Consider the following 22868-nt stretch of genomic DNA (forward strand, 5'->3'; position numbering starts at 1 on the left):
CGGCAACGGCCCGTCACTACGGGAGTCTGTTTGCCAGATCCGCAGCAAGCCCTCGAATTCGATGTTGGCATCCACTAGATCTGGAAACGAGTGACGAGGTGCCTGCCTCGCTTCGGGAGATGACAGGCTGGGCGTCATAAGATGAAGGCTAACACTAAGTACCTCGGATTGTCGGTCTCCTCCGCTGGCTCTTCTTACTTAAGACAGGACAAACCAGAGTGACAGGTTGGCAAAACACGGTGATCTTCCATCTTACGGTCGTACAAATAGTCGGTGGCTCAGCGCTATCACCTCTGGAGAAGGTGTGACTCAACTAGAGTCATACCTAAGGCGGCTGAAGTGACACTTGTGAGGGCCGCTGGCGAACAACGGGGATCGGTGGGAAGGGACCAGATATGGTTGATCCTGTCTCTTGGTGGGGGAAGCGAAGTGCGGTGATGCAGACAGCGTTTAAGACGGGCACTTGACCCTTGTCCTGCGCTACGACGGGCACCCAATGCAATAGGCCAAGATGTCGCGCACCGGCTGAGACAAGCGATAGTCCCAGGTTTCGCTCTGAAAACGAAGGCTGAAAGAACAATTGGAATGTCTTACCTCCATGGCTGTTAATGACTATGGGGCGTTGGCCCTAGAGTCTGGTGTTGGGAGCGCAATCCGGTTGAGCGACTGGCTCGTCACTTTACCCAGGGTCCCTCAGGACCATGGGTTTCTATGGCTGTGGCGACGGAGCAGGGCAACCTGGGCTCGAGTGTCAGGATTATCTATTTGTCAAGGAGTCATTTCTGTCGAGACCAACCTGCTATTGGATTGACAGTAAGCACATGGAACTCCTTAGGCTCGGCAGGCGACGATGAATGAGAGACTGCCCGCGCGGCTCAGCTGATTCGACAATGTCGCTCGGACCAGGTGAGAAATTCAGTAGGTGTGTCGGTGGGAAAAGGTAGGGAGGTCAGGCCAGCGCTGGACGGGCGCACAAACAGCTGTCCGTGTATAGGCACAGATCAACAGCCAGTTTGATAGATGGCAAACAAATATCTGGCTGGGCAGGTAGATCCAGGTTTGTTGCAGTAGCACCAGCGAGCGTTGATTGCGTCGATGGACGGATGGAAGTTGGATGTCTCCGCCTTGTCAACGCGATCGGCTTATGATTGGCGAACATTTCGGGGGGCTCCAGGTGCCCAGTTCCCTAAAACCTTATCTTGGAGCACACTACCTTAGCTTCAATTGCAATCACCATCACAGCCTTGCATTCTCATCAATCCTCTGAACCTGTATGGCACAAGGTAATTTACTCTATACGGTCAATGAAGAGGAACTTCAAGCTACTCTTCACAAGCAAAGAGCCTTGATATCGTCTCTCTATCAGAACCCCGCTTATGACTTGTCTATAGCCGGTTGCTGGTAGTGTGTTCGTGCATTCGCCCTTCACAATCGTTTCTTTACAATGATGTCTATAATCGCTACGTACCCAGTCATTAGCCATAACTCACCGGCTACTTTTCGAAAAAGAGAGACCTCTTGTCGAAACCGTTTTGGCCTGTAGCAGCGATTGATGTTTGTACGCACCGAGCTTATACTACTGGCGGCACCTTTTCGTTCCTTGACGAGCTTCGACCGAACAACGACGACACAAAGCCGAATTTTCGTTTGCCGGCTTTGATGCTTAGGGGCTTGTCTTCCGTCGGTGATGGGAAAATCGTAGCCAGGCCCGGTGCCGAAGAGTTGTTGTCTTCAGCGCTCGCCGGCGGTGTCAATTCCGGGATTGGAGTCGTCCTCAATGAGGTAAGAGACTATAAGCTGTGTCAGCATCAAGCCTTCTCTGCTCATCTCTCCTGAGAATTGCAGATTCAGTTATTTATGAAGTGTGGGCTGCTCACCCGCATACTAAGACGGTTCTTCGACCTCGTTCTCACAGGTGGAACGGTGCCGTTGACTTCATCGTTACCATTGGAGGTTCTTTCCAATTCTTCAATTTCCCAAGCCACAGTCTTTCCATTGTAAGCCAGATTCTCCTCTTGCAGTGGGACGAAGCGTAAAAGGCCCCGAGGTGGGGCAACTCCCAGTGACTCCTCCATATGCTTCGAAATGAGGGCCGAGTTTCTCTTGTTTGTTGTCGGTTGTAGCTGCGATGACAACGCGAATATCGACATCACATATGCCGGCTCGAATGTTCCGCCGAAGAACATACAGAGACCATGTTGTAAGTTCACCACGATCGAAGAGACCGGCCTCTGGAATCGAGACGATAGGTGATAGGAGAACTCAGTAATGAACGCGAACTCGTCACTAATCTGGTCACATTGTTTAGCAGTGATTACAGATCATTCGTTTGCCACAGAAACCACTCACTATGACATTTGTCCTGACTTCTGCCATGACAATGGACTCGCAGCGTATGCGTTCTCGGACGGGATCTGTTTCCTTTGCAGAAAAGGCGTCTTCGAAATAGGCGCTCCTCTGCTTTCTAAGACTGACTCCAGAGGCTTGCTTCCGAGGTCGACTGACATCTCCAGGTGGCGGACGAGTGACTCTGCGCAACAGATTGTCGCCGTTCACGATCTCAGGAATAGGGGTCGGCTTTGGGCTGGCATTCAAGACCGCTTTTCGTTCTGCGAATGACCGAGGAACAGGGCTCGAAAAAGCTACTGCTTTTGGCACAGTCCGTCTCTGAGGGTCTATTAATTCCGTAGCCATCTTCTTGACCTCGTCGGGTTTTACTCTCGAAGATAGACCTGCTGAAGGGATAGGTCAGACTTTGAAAAGTCTGCCGCGAAGTCGTTTGTCTGATGACTGGCGTTGTGAACCGAATAGAATAGATAACAATAACTGAATGAACAAATCAAATTGCCAAATCAGCAATGGCTTTTCCAATGCCTATGATAGGCGTTATTCACGGTGTCGTGCAGTTATTGAAATGTAGTCCGATTTTCCAAAGAAGGATCAAGTTTCGACACCCAAACGCACCAATTCCAATCGTAAATTGATGTTGCACGGGTTCTTATCCAACTAGGTATCTTGGAACAGCAAATATTAGACGCAAAGGCCAAGTAAACGTGCCACATGTGCGACCACGAGGGATGGGACGAAATACAGGATCCAGGACCACAACAAAGGGAAAATACATCTACTACTTATTCGGTGGCAGATTCGTCTTAGGCGCTCACTGCAGCCTGTACGTCAACCTGGGTAGGAAGGAGATATCGAGGCTGGACCAAGGGAAGATAATGGCAAGTGCGATGAAGCCTGAACCTACTGCTCTTACCATTTCTAGCACAATTACTCTAGCCACCGGCCAACGGTCTTACCTGGTCACTTCGCTCGTCCGTTTGCTGCGGTGCAGGTTCTGGTTCGGGCCAAAATTGATACTCAGGATCGGCTACGTGCCTGTTAATATATTGCTGATAGGACTTATCTGTGGCTTTGCACAGAGCCGTATGTGCAGTTATATGACGGCGATACGGAGCTCAAGGCTACCAAGCCCGCTTCTGGTTGCACAGGCTACAGCTCGCGGGTGACTGCAGCCATAAGTACCACTTTGGTCGGCACAAAAGCAGGTTCAGCAAGATAACGCAGGATCGGGCGACACAGCAGCGCTCTCATTTCCCATTGCTGAATGTTGCTAGAGGTGAAAGTGTAGACCAGTGGGCGCCATGCTCAGCCTCCGCCTGACGATGCAGGACCAGGGAAGAACACCAGAAATAATGGCAATTCAGAACCCAAGCCAGCAATTTTATGAGCCAAAGACAAGAACTATCCGTAGCAGCCCCAGAATTGCCAAAGTGAGTCGGGGGTATTGATCGCTTCATCCATCTGATAAGGCAAAAGGCGCTTTGGCTTGGCAAATAGATAGGTTTTGATAGATATCCGTCCCGACACAGAGGGTCCTTGCAACATGCAATAACATGCCGGATAAGCGACCGTCCAGTAATTTAGAATCCTCAAACGCCGCTTCTATATACCCAGCCACTGGTTTCAGGTCGTCGTCTCTCCATTCAATCATCCCGTCCCGGCGGATCCCGCTGCTCGCGCTCATTAACCTCATGTATCTACAAGCGCAACACAGTGGGTTTACCAGTATCAAGCTATCTGCAGCATTTATCACAGCGTGGGAGCAGTACACAGTACCGTGGCTCAGATCGTGGGGGTAACCCTTCTGTCATTAATCACTATTGGTACACTTTAACGGTCTAATGCCGTGACCTTGCCCTCGCGAATCTCTAATAACACAACTTAACGTTTGCCTGCGCAATCGAGACAAGATAAGACTGAGACTAGCAGCACCTTTGTCTTGTCTTCTCTTCACATGTGAATGCCGCCGATATCATACCTTGACCACTTTGAGAGGCCGAGGCACCATGATTGGCGCTGCTCAAGCGACAGGGCTCCCCTTTCTTGCGCGAGCATAGGCGCTGGTGAATTTCTCGACCTTGAGCTCCCATCCGGCCAAGCCCAGAGCTATAGCCTCGATGGGGATGAGCAGGATGGACAGGTAGACACCGGCGCGGCTCTCCTTGCATAGGGTCCCGAAGTGGGGTTTCAGATCCATTGAGACCATGTGCCACCGGCATGTCCAGCTAAGGAGAGTATCCACCGTATTGGAGGCGTTGACGGCATAGAAGAAAACCATGGCAATAAGTGCCGCCACCAGGCCAACTAGGGGAGCCGCGAACATCACCGGGGTGTGGACGGGTGTGTTGTGTCGAAGCTATAGTAGTGCTAGTGTTAGCCCCAGATCGACAATCAGAACTAGACGATAGCTTCAAAGTCTTTTCCCAGAACCAGTAAGGAAAGCGATGAAACTCGAACCACAGAGTGGCAAATAACAAAGGGGGGAAGGCCTTACGTATCTGACCTTGCTGCAGAGCAGGGCGACGATGTTTGTTACCGTCACAATGGAACTGCCAACGACTAGTGCCACCGTGGGGCGAATATTGAACTCATCGGGCCAGAGCGACAGGGGAAAATCGTGCGATACTGATGTCGTGTTGTAGACATTCAGGGCATCTCCGGACACACCAAGGACTGTGATCCCGCAGAGAAGAGCCAGCGTGGTGACGCTGATGCGGGCGCCATCGAGCAGCCGCAGTGTGCGGGTCTTCGCCTGGAGGTGGAGGTCATGGGACTCAACCTCAGCGTCGGAATAGGAGGCCTCGTTCTTCATATTGCTGGGTCTGACGTATCGACGTTTCCAAAGAAACACGCGTGTACCGCACTGGAAGGGATCAAGGCAAGGATATAAGTGAAGGAGATATTTCACCAGGAAAGATCGTGAGAGAAGCAAAGGAGAGACAGGCTGGGGACACTCGCGAAACTCGAGAAGAAGGAGCAGCCGCGGGCAGTGATCGCCTCAAATAAGGATCTTGGTCGCCCGTGGGCAAGCCATTCCATGCTTTCACATCCCACACTTACATAGAGATAGGCGCCGGCAAGCCTGCCGACTGTGTTTGTGTGTGCGTGAGAGTGAGAGAGAGACGCCGGCTCCAATGCCGTGCGGCCAGCATCGACAAGACTTGGGCTATATTGCGTCTCCTAATTATGGGATCTCAACCAGGGAGCGATGACAGATCCGGGCCGCCCAGACACCAAAATTATCAAATTGACGAAGCGCGCATGCAAGTACTAAGGCTCTAAGGCTCTGGGCTGCCACCCGCGAGGAGGTCGGACTGCTGCTGTTGGTCACTCTGAGGCAGGTCAGTGTGCCGGAAATAGACGTTGGTGATGCGGATTGGCTGAGGAGAAGTGCTGGGAGTGCTGTGAGTGCCAATGAAACCGATCCTACAGATGAGCTCAGGGCAAGCGACCGGGGTCGCTAGGGGAAAGGGATCGTCTCAAGGGGCCGCCGCTAGGGCCAGCGCTTAAAAGCACGAAACATAAGGGGATCGACAGGCCAATCGTTTCGCGGGCGCCTCCAACCGGTTAGCGCACTGAGACGGCCAATACACACACATACCGCACAAAGCATAACCTTACCGCCCCCCTGGCAGCCCATCTGGCAAATGATGCTATTTGCGATTTGAGATTCGGAGACATCCCGTAGATATCCCGTCATCCGCGTGTGTGTAGCTGCGTCTCGCATGGCTTCACAGAGTTGCTGCCGTACATCCACGGTTGCGCTCGTGCCCGTGCCCGTGCCGGATATATTAATGCTGCACGTCGGTTCAGTGATGTCCAATCCAACAACCACAGCAGCCAACATTAGAAATCCTTTGCATGGACATGCTTGTCTCTCTCTACACATAACTTGACCCAAATATGCACACATCTGTATTTCTGGTCATTGCACGTGACCACTGGTCCCATGTGACATATCACAGCTCTCCTCACGTGTGCCCTCTCAGTCAATGCCGGCGGACGTCCGAGGGACAGCTGCAATGTCAGACTAGAGATCATGGAATGTGTTCAGCAATACGAGAGGAGATTACAGAGTCGCAGCAGCAGCAATGGTGCGATGGAGAATGAGACGAGCTATGCAGAGATGCAGAGCAAAGCACCTGCCAGAAATTGTCACTGCGGAGACGCTCGGAAATGTTTTGCAGCAATTTGTCTGGGCCCCTTCGGACTTTCAGGGCTTGGGGGCAGCGCAGCACGCCACCGGTGTTCTCGACCACTCCGAAAGGCGTCGGGGCATGCGGCAGCTTCAATAGCTTCGGTTCGTCCTGCCACGTGGATTTGACACCCCACGGCTCCTCCTAGGGTACCTAGCGCCACCTAGTATAGGTACCTTCTGCCGCAGTAGTGCCCCTAGTGCCCCGAGCTGCCCCTCGTTGTAGACAAGTCTCTGACCCTGACTCCCTGGGCATCCGGAAGGCTCCATCTTTCAGCACACCCAGGGCCTGGAGAAAGTCGCCCTGCTTCCCCGTCATCTCATCCATCCATGACCATCCATGGCCATGATCCACCAGCCCCCGCGGACTCCTCTCTTTCATCACTCTCGGGTTCCTCCGATGTAGTATTCGTGTATGTATGTGTGTGACTGGATGCGACTGAGATCCTCACGAACACATTGAGGTCTCCGAATCATCACGGACATCTCATCATACCTACCTCCATACGTGCGAGAGAAACACACATACACTCAGACAAAGAACGTCAAGAAACAGGGTCATGCCACAGATGAGCCGAGATCTCTCGAGGCTTCCCTGCCCGCGACGAACGGACGTCGTGGCTTGCCACTAATGCCGTCCTGACTCGTCCACCCCCCACAAGGCGATACCCGAGGACGTGGTATGTAGGGATCCTTGGGATCTAAACAGCGCCGTACCGGGCAGCTGGGTCAAGACCATGCAGGAGCCAACTTGGTGTTGGTGACCGCCGGCACCAGAGGGCTTTGCTCTGCAGTAGAGGCACCAATCACTGCATCACCGTCTCATCTGGCACGGGGAGCGATTACCATACGAGGAAATGCTAGCGAATCTTTGACATATGCCCTCAGAGTTTTCTCGTCCCTCCCCCCCCCAAGACATTCCGGCGGGTCGCCTGGTGAGCCATGCACCGAGCCCTTCCGGCTGGACTAGACCTGAGCCAGCCAGACGAGCCAGATGAGCTGTCAATCTGCCCCCCCTGCTGCGTCCACCCCTACTGCTACTCTACAGACTTCTGCTCTGCATCGCCGGCGTCCCGATGTCAACATGTCTGCGGCCATTTTACGGCCGTTACACGCGAGATGCGGGCTACTGTCGAGGGTCCTGAAGATCGTGTTGTTTATTCTCCTCTGTCGTAACACCAAATCACATGGATCCTGACACATAGAGTATGCATCAATGCCGGGCATTTGTCTTAGTCTCCTTAGTAATTATGAGAGCAGCCCTTGACACTGCAACGCCCCCCCTGTCTGTCGCCTTTGAACCCCTCCGCCCAAATCAGCCCCCCTTCCTTCTGCCGTTGCCCTCTCGCCCGTGCTCAGATCATATTCACGATCTGTGATGTAAAAAAAAGTCTCTTCAATCTTGCTTGGGTGCGGCAATATGCCTAAAGCTTTGCCGCACCCTGTAATGTGATTGGTCGGAATACGGGGCGCCCTCCCGGAGGTCACGTCTTCTGTATGTACTGCCGATGTGTATGAGAAGGACAACTGTAGAGCGCGGGTAGAATCGTGAGAAATCGTCAGTCTCTGCCATTGAGTGCGGAGACAGTCGTCTGCCGTGTTTTTTTCTTTCCCCCCTTTCCTGCTCACTGCAGTGTGCTCAGACTGCGTGCTCAAGCCATTCTTCATTGAGAAGTGCACGCGCCAGTGCATGTACTGTAATGACACTAGCGCAGAGCGCCGAAGTAGAGGATTTTCTGCATGTCTGGGACGACACGAGTAGGACACGGGGCTAATTTGCCCGTAGCAGGGATGCGTACCAAGCCACCGGATTCGCAGCATGTGGTATTACACGTCTCCAGCAGCAGCACTTAGACAGGCGGGAATACCCTCAAGGAACCCACATAGCATTGCTTCCCCACGGCCATGCCCCTTCAGGCATGATGTCCGGCAGGCCACAGCGCCATCCTGACCCGAGGACTCGGGTTGATAATCCAGCCACACTTTCTTTCATATGCACCATGATTCATCAGCTCCTGCATGCCGCGCCGCGCCTGGGCCAGAGGAAAGCTACACTCCCTGCAGCTCCTCGAGTAATGTGCGTGCTTCCTTCTCGGGCGCATCCGTATTTCTTCTGGCAGGGCCCCCCTCCCCTCCTCCTCAGGTGTTGCGGCCAGGGGTTCCCACTCGTTCCATTGTCTCGGGTGATCTAGACAAAGTCAAGCTACCCCGACCCATCGATGGCTCGGTTGACCTACCGTTGAGCCATTATAACTATCAGGATAGTCTCCCTCGTCCATGAATCAGGAGCTTCGAAGCTTCGAGTCGACTGTCACTTTGGTTCCAGACCCAGACCCTTGGGCTCATGCTAGCAAGATAATAACCTCTGTCCTTGGCAGCTCAGTTGACGAGCGTTCAACCTCAGGACAGGGCAACATCACACTCCAACTCGGTGATGCATCCTCTGCAATGGATCAGTCTGACGAACAGACCGCACTCGACGATGACAATACCTTTGTACATTCAACTTCTCCATTATCTCATACCTAGACACGACGACTAATATGTAATCACAGTACCTCTTCTCTAAGCTTCCACCCGAGTTGCGGGTAAAGATCTGGACCTATAACTACCCGCAGACCCGGATCATCTCCATCAAATGTGCTCCCAGATCGCTCTCTGTTGGCTCAGATGATCTCTTCTATACACGGCGGACCAGTGGGTGTACCTCGACCGCCAAGATACCCGTGAATCTACATGTCTGCGCCGAGTCGCGAAGGGAAGCTCTAAAAAAGTATACACGGTCGTTTGGCATTGCCCGGCAGAAGGGGCAGATCTACTTTGACACGGAGGAGGACATTTTATATTTCGGGCCACGAGACGGATACATGGCATCAGAAGGGAACCTGCGCTCCGTCCTATCACTGGTTTCACCGACAGAACTCGCGGTCGTGCGGCGGGTCGCCATCAACGAGGCCCTCTTCTGGGTGAACAGCACCGACGCAAACTACCACTCCGGGCTGGCGGCGAGCCTGACCTACGACATCCTGAAGCTGGTGCGGAGGAGGCTGCCGGGCCTGCGGGAGCTCATCTTCGTGCCCCGCGACGAGAACCCCGTCTACAGCGACACGGCCATGTTCGTGGAGCCGCCCATCGTCCAGACGCGGATCACGAGGCAGGTCGCCACCGCCGTGCGCATGCTGTGCGAGAAGTTCCCCCACTGGAGCCCTCCGCGGTGGAAGATCATGACGCTGAGTGCGGTCCCGGACCCCCCGGTCTACGAGCGCGGTGTCCTGGGCTACGGGGACGGGCAGAGCAGGAGGAGTGCCATAATGGAGACGATCATGCAGCGATCAAGGGATATGGAGGCGCTTGAGGACGAGGAGGCGGCGACGGACTAGCAGCAGGACAGACACTCAGCTCTCGACGATAAGGGGGGTTGCAGGTGGAGCGGCGGTTTGTGTCCGAGAAGCTGCTAGCTGCTTTGAAACATACTTGCGAGAACCAAACCCAACGTGGGTCGCTCCAGTCTCTCTGGGGCAGTTAAGTCTGGCATGACATACATCGTGTGCGCGGTTGCACTTATTTTTTTTTCTCTCACGTTTGTGATGATGACAAGGGAGGCTTTCTGTTGGTGCATTTTCGGAGACTGGTCCCTGAAAGGGAAGCCCGAAGCGAACTTGGGCTAGGTAATGGGTGGCAGACTGGGGCAAGCAATGTCCACTATCCTTGTTTTGAGAGCGTGTATGTGTGAGAAAGAGACAGAAGAGATCTACATTCTATCTTCTATCATGGGAGCTATTCATCATGGGCGAACGAGCGAGCAAGCAAGCTTAGGCGAGGGCCTCGTCTTCGTGTTGGCGCGCGGTGTGCACGTCTACCTACCTAACTAAACAGGTCTACCTTACCTCACTAACAAGGGAGTTCGCCTCACGCTCGGACGTAGCGCCATTGGCTGGCTACTCAGGATCGCGAAAAAGCCCCTTCGTGCTGTCGAACGGCCGTAGGGGCCTTCCGGGGGGCGCCATTGTCTATCGTCCAGTGTCCAGCGTTCGAGAAGGAGGAGGAGACGACGATGCAATGTGCAGTGTCGCGATGTCAAGTGACCAAGCGCATGCGTCTAGATCGAGGCGAGATTGACGTCTGGGCTAGGCCAAGCCGTGCGGTGCCAGGCTTGCCAGGGGTGCTCGCGGCGGCGGCCGTGCTTTACAGTACAGTATAGTCCTATGCCCCGGCGGGGGAAGGTCTTAGTGCGGGCAGGGCGGTTAGGGGACCGGCCGGTCTAGAACCTGGAGCCCTCTGACACCGCCCGCGCTGCCCCTCGATCCCCTCCTCTGTCTCTATGCCATGCGACGGGATGCAAGGGAATAATCAGTTCGACGAATCCCGTGTCTTTCTTTCCTCGCACCTCTGGACGAATCGGGCGGCTGAATCCGACTGCTAGCATACCTTGCCCAGGCAACTGCAGGCCGGACCAGATGTTTATGGCCCCTTTCCACCTCATCCATGGGCAGCGGATGGACAGGCAGGTTGATTGATCAATCGATTGATGCATTGATTAGCATCACAATTGGGTTGCCGGCCTTACACCGCGCCATGCTCTCTTCAGGTAGGCTGTACCTAGGTAGCCTTTGGGGCCGCCAAAGAGAGCCGCGCCTCCATCATAGAGCAATACCAAGATGTGACAGGAGTTCAGGGCCCAGACCGAGGAAAGCCAAGGCCTATCAAAGGCGTCTTAGTTCCCCGAGTTCCCTTGTCAAGTGTGAAAGACAGCTTTGTGAGATTCCTCGGAGTTCCAGCAGCTAATTTTATTTTAATTGTTTGCTATGAGACATGCATGTCTCTGTTGAACGATACCCAGACACACAATGACAAACCCTTTTTCTTTGCTTTCCCGCTCAACTGCAGCGGACCGCCGAAACTCGCCGGTAAAAGCGCCGAGAGACTGTGGTACGATGCACCACTGAACCCATTGCGCCAGGTAAACATTCTGCTCAATTACTTAAGGCCTGTTAAGTGGGATTTTTTTTCTTTTTCGGTGGAGTTTCGTAGATTACCCTATCCTCGTCGGTTGGCCGGGCGTCGTCCATCAGATAGTTTAGGTAAGCAGATAATGAAGTGGCTTTTTAGTCTTAAGAGGTTCCCCTGAGACAACGTCATTGTCGGCACTGCTGGCGGCCGATGCCTCGGCACACCGTAGGGCCTCTACGCCGCACGCGGCCGGGCGAACCTTGCGCTCCCCTCACGCGCTCTGAAGTTCCCCCGAGTAACGTGCGTGTGCCAAGGCCATCCCCCAGCGAAGCTTATTTGAATAATTCGAGTTGGGACTTCTTCATGTGAAGCGCATCATCTCTCCATTCTAGGCAAACACTGTATATTGCATTCAGATTTCCATTTGAGGCTCACAACGGTACCAAAAATGACAGCTGCAGACGCAAAGATCAAGCTTCATTGGTAGGAGTTCTTTAATGCATTGGCCAATTGATGTGGCCCAAGATCCCGAAAGTGCTAACAATGTTGCAGGCTCAATGGCTCCCGCGCACAGGCGATCCTGTGGCTATTGGAGGAGCTCGAAGTCCCTTACGAGCTCGAGGTATATCATCGTCAACCCAATTTCCTTGCGCCGCCAGAGCTCGAGAAAATCCATCCTCTGGGCAAGTCGCCCCTGATAACTATCACAACCAGCGATGGCGACTCCAAGGTGCTGGCAGAGAGCGGCTTTATCATGCAGTACTTGTGCGAACACTTCGGGAAGGGCAAGAGCCTCGTCCCGAAGCGCTGGAAGGATGGCCAGGAAGGGCAACTCGGCGGCGAAACAGAAGAGTGGATGCGATTCCAGTATACCCTCTACTATAGCGAGGGTAGTTTCATGCCCTACGCCTGGCTGCACCTGATCCTGTCAACGATTAAGGGCCCTGCCGTACCCTTTTTCGTTAGACCCATCTCGGCCATGATTTCCAACAAGGTCAGCAGCATGCTGGTTTACCCCAACATCAAGAGGCATTTCACCTTCCTCGAGCGTCAGCTGGAGACCTCTCCCAACGGCGGCAATTACCTCGCCGGGGAGCACCTCACCGCCGCGGACATCATCATGAGCTACCCCCTGATTGCCGGGAAGAATTCTTTCAACGGGATGGGCCAGTGGGAGAAGGGCACCATACAGGAGACGTACCCCAAGGCGTTTGCATACATCTCGCGTCTGGAGAATGAGCCTGGCTGGACTAGATCGGCGGACAAGATTCGCGAGATCGACGGGAAATTCAGCGTCTCCCCCCGCGACGATATTTGACAATCAAAGGCAAAACTGTGATACTCAACTCGGTGTGCAGCGGCGCATCGTGCAAGGTACCGATGGCTTACTAGAGCTTATAAATGTACAAATAGATAGATACCACTCATATACCCATCAAATGCACCTGTAAATCGCCAAAGCTCAAGCGAAAGGATCTGTATCTCGGTGCCTTGTTCAGGGGTGTGTCAGCCGTAAGACGTCAGCTCTGGTGGGGTGGTGCGATCCCCTGCACCTTCGCCTGCTCCTGGCTGTGTGCCTTGATCTAACCAAGCTTTCTTCCCAGATTTCTCTGCTGCTATCGACCGAACTATCGACATTCCGCATTGGTTCGAACTTGCGAGCACTGCCCATCTCGCGGCCTCAATCCTTACACCTAGTGTTGTTGCAGGATCGTTGTGTGAAAAGCCAATTGGCCTGTATGACGTCAAGACATGCGCGATGAACTAGAGAATGCCAGCTGGCCTGTTCGCCAGGGATTCCAATCGTACAGTCGAGCTATCATTATCATCGCTCTGCTACCACGATCGGACAGGGATGGAGGTAATTCCGCTGATTCGGGTCCGGGCCTCGATGCGGGAAGGGGCTGAGTCGGGCAGTACGCGGATAGCTCAAGGTGACGTGGGGGCCTAGCAAAAGTCAAATGTCATTCCCCTTTCCGGAAGACCCTTAAAGATACGGCCCGTGCCAAGGCATTCTTCTTTTCGATGGTGACCTGCAATTGAGAAATTCGTGAGAAACTCGTCTTAATTATTTCTTAGCTTGCTTCTGGCTTCGGCCCTTTCGCTCATTCTAGACGTCTTCGCATGCCCGGTACATCCGGAACACCCGGGCTGGTGGCATACTAGTCGAATAACAAAAGACACTTCAGCGCCCGAAGACCTCCTGACGCCCGAATTGCGTATTCACCGCTTTGGGATGCCAATATTTGCTTCGGATCTGATCAATTGCATTAAAGCCTTGGACTATGGGGTAATTAGCCCGTGCGGCATATGACTGGTCGTGATTTGGATGGAACCCGTGAGAGACTGCGACCTTTTGGACTGAAGGACACGCAATTCGCTCTGCAAAATGGCAGCGGCACAGCAGCCGATTGAGGTCCCGTTACCTCTGGAAATCCCGGATCGGGAACCTTCACCACAGACGGACGGGGCTGATGATGACCTCTATGCTGATCAGGAAAATGCACAAGCTCTCATTCAACCACAGATCAGTCCCATTGCAACGCGGATCACTTCACCGTTAACGCTGGCAGCTGAGAAGGCGGCTATCCTAGACTTGATACCGGCCGAGGATGAGTCTGATGGGACCCAATCTTCCTTTCCAGGGCTACGGCCACATGTCCCAGAGAGAACTCCTGTGTCTAGAGCATTGAGCAGTCGTAGGGATAGAGTTCAATCGATGATTGATGCCCCATCTACGCAACTTCAGACATATCCATTGCCCACACCATGGACATCAGGCCCGAAAGAATTCTCGGTGGACAATGCGCAAGAGGGAAGACCAGCGCTGGCAGGCGTGTTCGGTCAGCCACGATCCAGGCGATCTACATCGGTTGGGCATGAAGCTCTCAGACGGTTATCAAAGGCTTTCCCCTCCATGTCTCTCTCTGGCAACCTTCTGTCAAATATCTCAACACCCTCTTTCTTTTCCTCAACATTGTCAAAATCTGATTCTGCGAGTGCTACGCCTACACGCAACTCTCCCGAGCATACACCACAGCTAGGGGTTGTCACTTACAGGAAGAAAGCTCCCGCCCCGATCAGCATCACGCCGCCGGCTCAGCAAGACGCAGTCACACATTCTGATCTTACACGTCCGCGATCGATCGCCTCGAGGAAGTCTCTGGCTCTAAGGAAGTCGACATCTAATGATTCGCTCCTTTATCATTCACTCTCGAGAGTTTCCTCCTTTGGAGATGATGATCGCTTCCTCAATCAACGAGACCAAGTCAACTCTAGATTCAAGGCAATCAAGGATAGTTGGGACCCTCCGTTCAAGCTTCCTCAGCTGCCAAGTAAGGCCTCCTGCCTATAACCGCCTCTATCTCCGCCTGATTTAGACCAACTGGCCGTTTCTTTTGTAGGCTTTGCTAACGTTAATCAGGCATCTTGCCTTCTCCGATGAAAAAGGCGCAGTTCTCTCCAGAGGAAGTAGGCTTTGAGACGCCTAGGTCCTCATCATTCAAAGTAAATACTAGAACGTCACGAGATGTTTCTTCGCCACTGGATAACATCTTGGACTCACTCACCGGCGACATCGTCATCATGGGTGGCTATAGAGGATCTATTCTTCGCTCTGCAGAACCACCACACCGGCAGTTATGGGTGCCGGTCAAAGTGGGCTTGAACATACGCAAGGTAAACCTTGAGGTAGGACTTGATCCAGAAGATGAAGAAAACATGGAGAAAACCATATTCCCATCCGGCATGCTTCAGAATATCGGACCTGTCGATATTGCTAAACGACTCTTCAAGAAATTACGAGAGAGCGACAATGCAAAGTCAGGCAAGCTTAGAGTTCATGATTACGGCTACGACTGGCGATTGAGCCCACATCTGCTCTCTCGAAAGCTCATCGAGTTCCTCGAGAAGCTCCCATCGAATCAATCGACGACCGCTCCGGAAAAAAGGGGAGCGCTGGTCATTGCCCACAGCCTAGGCGGATTGCTTACTCGGCACGCCGTCAACAAGCGACCGGAACTGTTTTCTGGGGTGGTGTACGCGGGATCCCCACAGCGATGTGTGAACATCTTAGGCCCTCTTCGAAACGGAGACGCGGTTCTATTGAACGAAAAAGTACTCACTGCCCAGGTGAACTTCTCTCTGCGGACGACATTCGTCTTCCTGCCTGAAGACGGCTACTGTTTCATAGACAAGTTCACGGGAGAGGAATATCCCGTAGACTTCTATGATATAAACGACTGGATCAAATACCGCTGGTGCCCATGCGTGGGAGAACCTGCTCTCCCGCCGTTTCTTAACCGATCTGGTTCTCTCGGCTCTTTTCTGAACCGGTCAAGCAGTCTATCTCTAAGGTCCCGCAGCGGCAGTGACCCAAAGAAGGTCCAGTCGCCGACTGGGAACCCAATCGCGGAAGCTGCACGCATGGTGACCAAAGACCGGACACTGGCGCCACAGATGGACTCCTCAGCTGCAGCAGATTCGCGGTCTCAAGGAGCCGCTGCATCCTCGTCGATGCCAAAGACGGTACATCGACGAGTCAGCGATCCTCAAGCCAAGTCTATTGAGTACTTAACAAGGACGCTCGCCGAAACGAAGCAGTTCCGAGCGGAGACGGCACATAATCCAGCGCACACTGAAGCGAATATATACCCGCCTCTTGCAGTCATCTACGGCAAGGACATACCTACTCTCTCTGCGGCTCGGGTGGCCGGCCGGGATGCGATTGCCTGTGCGGATGCCTACGATGACCTCGCCTTCCGCTCAGGCGACGGAGTAGTGTTGGCCCGAGAGGCCATGTTGCCACCCGGGTATGAGCTTGTAAATGGTGGGAGAGTTAGCACTGATAGGGGTCATGTCACAATGCTAGGTGACCTTCCCGCAGTTGGGCGAGCCCTGGAGGCTGTTGTCCGAGGGCGTAGGAAGGGCATTGGGATGGGACAGCATGGGAAACGAAGGGCCAGTTGAGAGACTGCATGTATGAATTAGGATAGATGGCATAGCTCACGCAAGCATGAATCATGTGTGTATGAATAGTAGCAGTATATACTACGCAGTATATGAAATCCGCATCTAGTTACTTATTGCGATTGCTTCATTTGCCAATCTCACCTCAGTGAATGAAGGTCACCTGGGATTTGAGTGCATTAGGTAATCACACATGGTGGTGGTCCGTGCACCTTGAGGCTTGCTCGAACCTCAACTTTGAGGATACGAGGAGCAGCTTGATCATTCTCCTCACCAGCACCAATCAACACCCCTCAACGCGCTCACACCGTGAGAGCACACAATCAATCAAGATGGCGGGCATGCAGCATTACAGTGAGTATCAAGTTTGACCTAATTGAGTAACCTTTTGTTACTGACTTCCATTTGCAGAGATGGCGCTGGATCCGGCGATCATCCGGCTGAACAGTACGTTATTGCCGACAACGGCCTCGATCGAGAACGAGCGAGCGCGATAGATTGAGTGAAATGATTTTCCTAACTAGGAGCAGACATGACAAACAACCGCTACAAGTACTTCCGATGGACGCCGCGGACAGCCTGGATCACATTCGTATACGTCGGACTTGTACCGGCGCTCTTCGGGATTGTGGCCTACTCTACAGACGTGAGTGCAACCTCGGCCCTCGCTATTCTCTATTTATCATTAGATTACTGATTCGATGTCGGGTTAGGGGAAATACGATCTACGAGCGAAGCGAAGGGGCGACGATATCCGGGAGTTTTAGACCTGAGGCGGACTGGCGGAAGACATCGCAAGCTGTACATAAATCGGGGAGACAAACTCCAACGGGAAACCTGTCACATCAAGAAAGAATAAATTCACTGCAAAAGTGCCAACATCAATGCGAGAAAGCACCGAGTCGATTTGTGATTAAATTTCAAGGCTCCATCTCCTTTCCATGGATATCATAATGCGCATCGAGAATAATCTACATAATACCAGTACATAAGTGACGTAGAAATCGCTGCCACTACCATCGTCCTCTTCCCCTACCCCTATCCCTCCCTGGCGGCGGCGCATCTGGCAGTCTCTCTCCTCTCCGCCATTCGCCCATGGGTATATGAGTGGGCGGCTCTCGACCCCCAAAACCACCACTGTATCCTCCCCTACCACCACCACCTCCCCCTCTACCGCCGTGACCACCAAAGCCGTTCTCTCTCCTCGGAGGCGGTCCGCCCATAGCAGACCTGGCCTCTCCTAGCCCCGTGCCCCTGCCTGTCCGCGCGTTCGACGCTGGCACCACCGCTCCGCTTGGAGACGGCGGGAGAATCGCGCATGAGATGAAGTCACCGACCACGAACTTCGCATCGCCCAGCGTCTTGGCGCTCTCAGCTTCTGATCCGACCATCGAGGTGCCCGCGTAGTCGTCGTCTCCGTTCTCCTCGGCGCCCTCGACGTGAATGCCCGGCCCGCCGTCCCCAATCACAACACTTCCTAAGTCCTTGACGATGAACCGCGCTGAGCCATGATGTTGCGGCCCCCCGCCGCCCCCTCCTCCGGGACCGCCTCCGCGCGCGTCTGCGTAGATCAGGCGGAAGGCTAGGCGTGTGCCGATTGCTGGTTCCGGTAGCAGGCTCGGCATGGAGTCGGCGAGCTGGTGCGAGAGCTCGGAGAGCGTGCAACTCGGCCAGGTATACAGATTGACGTGCGGAGGCAGGTGGCGAGAGTTCCCGCTGGCAAACTCATCAGGCCTGGATAGAGATATTAGGTAGAGTTCAGAGCACGAGATCCGACGAGAGGCCTTGCCTGTGAAATGCGCCCGTTCGGTAGAAGAGCTTCAGTAGGAACGGCGCGGACGCCTCGCGGTCTCGTCCGGCGGCGGAATCCATTGCAGCTGGTTGTGGGAGCTGCACCTCTCCTAAGCTGAACGTATGACCTAATGGAAACCTTGGCTTCTCTCCCTGATATGACGTGCCGGCTAAGAATCCATGATCGAGCTCCGACTCTCGATACAGCGCATTGAGGTGGTGTTGGAAAGGAACCAATGTTGCGTCTGGCAGCGCTAATATGCGGCGGAACTCGACTATCGCGGGGCGGACAGAGCACCGACACTTGTGTGACAGCGGGGTGACGCCTAAAATTTTAGTGCGTGGCGGAGTGCACATGCTTAAACTTTCGTCAAATCGATACCATACGATGCGGAAAAGTGCACAGTACACGACATAGACTCTTTACGATCAGGCAAACTTATCACCAAGTACCTTTTTCAAGCTACATACGAAGGTTCCTATCATATCGTCAAAATGGACTTCGCAGCCCTGATGTCCAAGGAGATCGCCAAGGCGAAAGGCACCAGCTCTCCCAGCAACGACGCCAAATCCTCCTCTACCACCACCAACAAGAAATTCATCCGCAAGGCCGAAGCCGAAGCAGCCCGACAGGAGGCCTACATAGCCGAGCAGAAAGCCCTCGCGGCCGAGAAGGAGGCGCGCGCAGCCGCCAAGCGCAAGCGCGAGGAAGAGGCGGCGGAAGAAGCAAAAGCGCGAGAAGAGAAGCGCAGGAGGCTGGCAGAGGAGTCGCGGCGGCGCAAGGCGGAGAAGGACGCTGAAGAGGAGCGTGCGAGGAGGAAGCGGCTGGGCCTGCCGGAGCTGCCGCCCGAGAAGGAGGGCACGCCGGCGTCTGGCGCTGAGGAGGCGGCCGATGACGAGGAGGAGGATGTACCAGAGGATGAGCTCACAACGAGGCTGCGTGAACTTGGGGAGCCGGCGCAGCTGTTCGGAGAGACGCATGCCAGACGGCTGAAGCGGTATCGCAAGCTCACGACGGTGATGTCACAGGGTCCGATCCCGACGACGCTGGCACTGGTGGACGAGAAGGACATGAAGGTCGATGGGACGGTGCCGAAGGATAAGGCAGGGCGCAAGTGGTTATACCGGCAGCTTGCGAGCTACTTCTCTATGGTGTTACGGGAGTGGGAGATTGCCCTGGCACACGAGCGGAATACGGATACGTTCGCGGGCAAGGCGGCGTACAACGCCATGGCGCAGAGCAAGGAGACGATGAGACCACTGTTCCGCAAGTTCGAGAAGGGCGACCTCGACGAGAGTATCCTGGAGCCGGTGGTAGAGATTGTCAAGGCCGCACAGGAGCGACGTTATGTCGATGCCAACGATGGATATCTGCGACTCAGTATCGGCAAGGCGGCATGGCCAATTGGAGTTACCATGGTGGGCATCCACGAGCGTAGCGCGCGAGAAAAGCTACATAATGGCGAGAAAGGGCATGTCATGGGAGATGAAGTCACACGGAAATTCCTGCAGAGCATCAAGAGGTGTCTTACGTTCGCTCAAGTGCGGTGGCCTCCAGAAGACATTAGACAGATGATGGGTTAGCCACGGAGCTTCTCCCCGGCTTCTCATTAAAGTGGATTTGTCGTCCTTGAGCAGAGCCCGGTAGGACAAATTAGAGTTATACCCAATATCAAAGTTCTTAGTGTGGGCTTGCGATCAAGTGATCTCATGATTCTCATTACATGTACAAGCTGTCTGTCATGCATACCTTTGAGTGTCAATAACGACCCATTGCGACCATTAATCCGTTCTTTCTAGGGCCGGCTTTCCATGCTGAGCCAATGCTTCGTAATAGCAAATAAACAGCCATTGACGCCATTCTATCCGCGCCCCTGCCTATGCATCATTGATGAAGTCACACGTATTTCCTCAAATGTCATGTTCCTGGAGCCCGTGAAGCTGTCTCCGAGTGTCATCCGCCCAGCTCTCAGATATACCAGCGATTCCGCCCTGATTGCGCTTCGTTCCCTTCACTTCCAGATCCGCGGCGATGATGTTCATTCGTCGGATTCGCTCCAAGGCCTCTTTCTCATAGCTCTTGGCAGTCTCGAGAGTTGTCTGCTGCATCTTCACTCTAGGATTGATAGAAACCGTTGTGACGAGCTACCATGTGTTGTTAGTTAAAATATATGTAGGGCTTCTCCCCAAGCCACATACCTTGTCGATGCTGTCGATCCGTGCCTGGAGTACGCCTTCACGAATCATTCCAGCAAGCTCGTCTTCAAGGGATTGACCGGGAAGAGCAAACGCCGCGTTCATACTCTCAAGAGTAACACAAGAGAAGGGAATTAGGTACTGGACAATGCACTTGCTCCGGATCTGTGAGTAGATGGACTTGATGTGTTTCTGCAGGTAGATATCGAGAAGATAATCGGATCGGTAAGATTCTAGGATGGCGAGGCAGGCTGAGTATCTGCCGTTGACGAACTGCGTAATAGCTCGTCGAATATGGGGCTCCAGCTCCAAAAATGTGCGGAAATTCTGATTGTCAAGAACCTTGGCCTGGAGATCCTTTCGATCCATCGTTGCGAGGGCCAGCAAGCCCCCGTAGATGGCGACGTCATTTGGGCTGGCGTAATCGTTATACGTAGATGATGGGGACGTGGCATCAGTCTGTAGGAAGCTCAAAGCTGCGTCCGCATATTTCTCCTGGCCCAAGAGTGCAATTCCGTGCATGATTTTCAAGTAGGGTTGGATAGCTTTCTCTTCGTCTCCGTTCTGCAGTCCGGTGATCTTGTTTAGGTTGGCAGTCACCATGGGCCACTCGCGACGCTGAACAGATATGCTGACGAGGTGCTTTCCGACGTCGATAAGGTGTTTTGATGTGCTAACATCCGGTCGCATGCGATAATACGCTTCTGCCGCAGCGTCAAGCTCGCCGATCGCCTCAAGGTGTCTACCTAGGTCTTCATTTCCCATCTGGTAGTTTCTCTGTTAGCTCCTTCTCTAGGATATGACTCTATGTTAAGATAATACGCTGGGCTCGATGATGTGCAACAAAGACCTTGCAAAATCGAGCTAAGTGAGCCGAATTTCAAACTTACTCGGATGCTCTCTTTGACGAGATTATTCTTGTAGCCCTTCAGCTCAACCTCCAGACGATGAGTCTCAGCTTTATTGGATTTTTCTGTGGCATCCTCCCACGCTCGATCGAACTGTGCCTCCGGTTCCGAAGGGGCGACGACACGGATGCACTCCCAGGCATCGCGATAGCGCTGGACATCCTTGCTCTTCTTAGCCTCAGCGATCGCGGCTTTCAAGGCATCAACACACAGGGGCACGGAGGAGCGGCCGATGAGGTATAGTCTGTCGAATCGAGTTCGGCCTATTGAGACATGGGTTAGCTTGGCATTGGGATACGTGAAGGTGTCTTGCGGGAGCACACCTTTGTAGTTCTGGACATAGAGCTCTAAATCAAGCTTCGGGGCATCTGTAGATGATGAGACTTGTCAGCAAAGACGTATCCATGGAGAAAAGCAGATCCAGGCGATCGAAAGGTCAATTTTCGCGGAGAAGACGGACCTTGGACGACTATGCCACCCTGGGCATCCATAGCTGTGAAGTAGGCCAGGAGGCCTCCGTTGCCTGCTGCCATGGTGTGATATCGACTCAGAGAAGAGCCAGGCAGCTTGCCAGAGCGCTGAAAATCAGCAGACTGCTTGATCTGATGGAAGCCGTCAAGAAACAGACGAAGATGAAGCCAGCCAGGCAGAGGTGGGATGGCTGTTTGCGAAGAAGTGTCGTTGGAAGCTCCCCGCTCAAGCTGTCGTGGTGGGGTGGACGGCTCCGCAGGGCTGAACAACCGAGTGTGGCTGTGTAAAGTAGTTCGGGGATCTCCCGCGCAGCAAGCTTCGTGAATTGGTTAGAATTGGTCTAGAAACAGACCTGTCAAAAGTCCCCTGTTAATCATCCAGATCTACAAGCCTTTTTTAAGTTGTATCGATGCGCCATGGGCAGGCGATGGAAACGGCCTGGCGTTTACCGTCGTGATGGAGGCGTTCGGCAGCTGCTGCGATCTGCCCTACACTACCGACCTCACCTCTCACCTCTGCTCACCTTAAAGCTACACCTTAACTCGCTTCTCGCTTCACCTCCCTCCCTCTCCCCACGGTGCAGATACAAGTACCCAGACACTGTTTAGCACTGTCTACCTCGTCGCAGCACAAATACACAAGTCCTGTTGCGTCACTTGCATAAATCGGGCTCTACCTAGGTAGGTACCGGTGACGCTGCCATGTCACCTTCGAATAAAAGTGCGTTCCTTCACAATCCATTTCCCTGCCTGACTCGGCCTCCATTTCTTGGACAATCCACTCGCTAGGTCGATCGTCGGGCTTGGTTTCTACAGTAGGCAACTGGGCGTTCGAGATGATGATCACTTGATTGTTAATGATGCTAATGGTCGTCCCGAGTCCCCCAATCCTACCGCGCGACTGTCCCTGTTCCATTGCCGTCGGGACCATTTATTACTTTACGGAGACACGACGAGACGACAACAAGACAATTACCTAACTGTGCGCGGCCCCCGTCACGATAGAGCCAAGATGGAAAAGGCGAGGAATGACTCGTCCTG

The 22868-nt window shown here is 53.6% G+C and overlaps 6 protein-coding genes across 6 annotated transcripts; 4 read left to right on the top strand and 2 right to left on the bottom strand.

The window, feature by feature from the left end:
- Nucleotides 1-4369: 4369 nt before the first annotated feature.
- UCRPA7_6361 (hypothetical protein) lies at nt 4370-5161 on the bottom strand (the record flags this gene model as incomplete). Its single annotated transcript, XM_007918899.1, has 2 exons — nt 4370-4705; nt 4844-5161. The coding sequence occupies 2 exons, from the start codon at nt 5159-5161 to the stop codon at nt 4370-4372; spliced, it is 654 nt and encodes a 217-aa protein (XP_007917090.1).
- A 4250-nt stretch (nt 5162-9411) lies between these two features.
- On the top strand, nt 9412-9924 carry UCRPA7_6362 (hypothetical protein; the record flags this gene model as incomplete). The annotated part of the gene is made up of 1 exon (XM_007918900.1): nt 9412-9924. One exon carries the CDS (start codon nt 9412-9414, stop codon nt 9922-9924), a length of 513 nt encoding a protein of 170 aa, XP_007917091.1.
- A 2018-nt stretch (nt 9925-11942) lies between these two features.
- Nucleotides 11943-12812, top strand: UCRPA7_6363 (putative glutathione s-transferase i protein; the record flags this gene model as incomplete). The annotated part of the gene is made up of 2 exons (XM_007918901.1): nt 11943-11977; nt 12047-12812. The coding sequence occupies 2 exons, from the start codon at nt 11943-11945 to the stop codon at nt 12810-12812; spliced, it is 801 nt and encodes a 266-aa protein (XP_007917092.1).
- A 3982-nt stretch (nt 12813-16794) lies between these two features.
- UCRPA7_6364 (putative nadh:ubiquinone oxidoreductase subunit protein) lies at nt 16795-17229 on the top strand (the record flags this gene model as incomplete). The annotated part of the gene is made up of 4 exons (XM_007918902.1): nt 16795-16816; nt 16874-16909; nt 16987-17108; nt 17176-17229. 4 exons carry the CDS (start codon nt 16795-16797, stop codon nt 17227-17229), a joined length of 234 nt encoding a protein of 77 aa, XP_007917093.1.
- Nucleotides 17230-18748: 1519 nt separating this feature from the next.
- On the top strand, nt 18749-19837 carry UCRPA7_6365 (putative prp18 domain-containing protein; the record flags this gene model as incomplete). Its single annotated transcript, XM_007918903.1, has 1 exon — nt 18749-19837. The coding sequence occupies one exon, from the start codon at nt 18749-18751 to the stop codon at nt 19835-19837; it is 1089 nt and encodes a 362-aa protein (XP_007917094.1).
- Nucleotides 19838-20164: 327 nt separating this feature from the next.
- On the bottom strand, nt 20165-21890 carry UCRPA7_6366 (putative cop9 signalosome subunit 1 protein; the record flags this gene model as incomplete). The annotated part of the gene is made up of 5 exons (XM_007918904.1): nt 20165-20398; nt 20453-21214; nt 21340-21620; nt 21681-21725; nt 21818-21890. The coding sequence occupies 5 exons, from the start codon at nt 21888-21890 to the stop codon at nt 20165-20167; spliced, it is 1395 nt and encodes a 464-aa protein (XP_007917095.1).
- Nucleotides 21891-22868: the final 978 nt, after the last annotated feature.

Source organism: Phaeoacremonium minimum, assembly GCF_000392275.1.
Source record: "Phaeoacremonium minimum UCRPA7 unplaced genomic scaffold PA7_03_scaffold_468, whole genome shotgun sequence".
In the NCBI taxonomy this organism is placed as follows: domain Eukaryota; kingdom Fungi; phylum Ascomycota; class Sordariomycetes; order Togniniales; family Togniniaceae; genus Phaeoacremonium; species Phaeoacremonium minimum.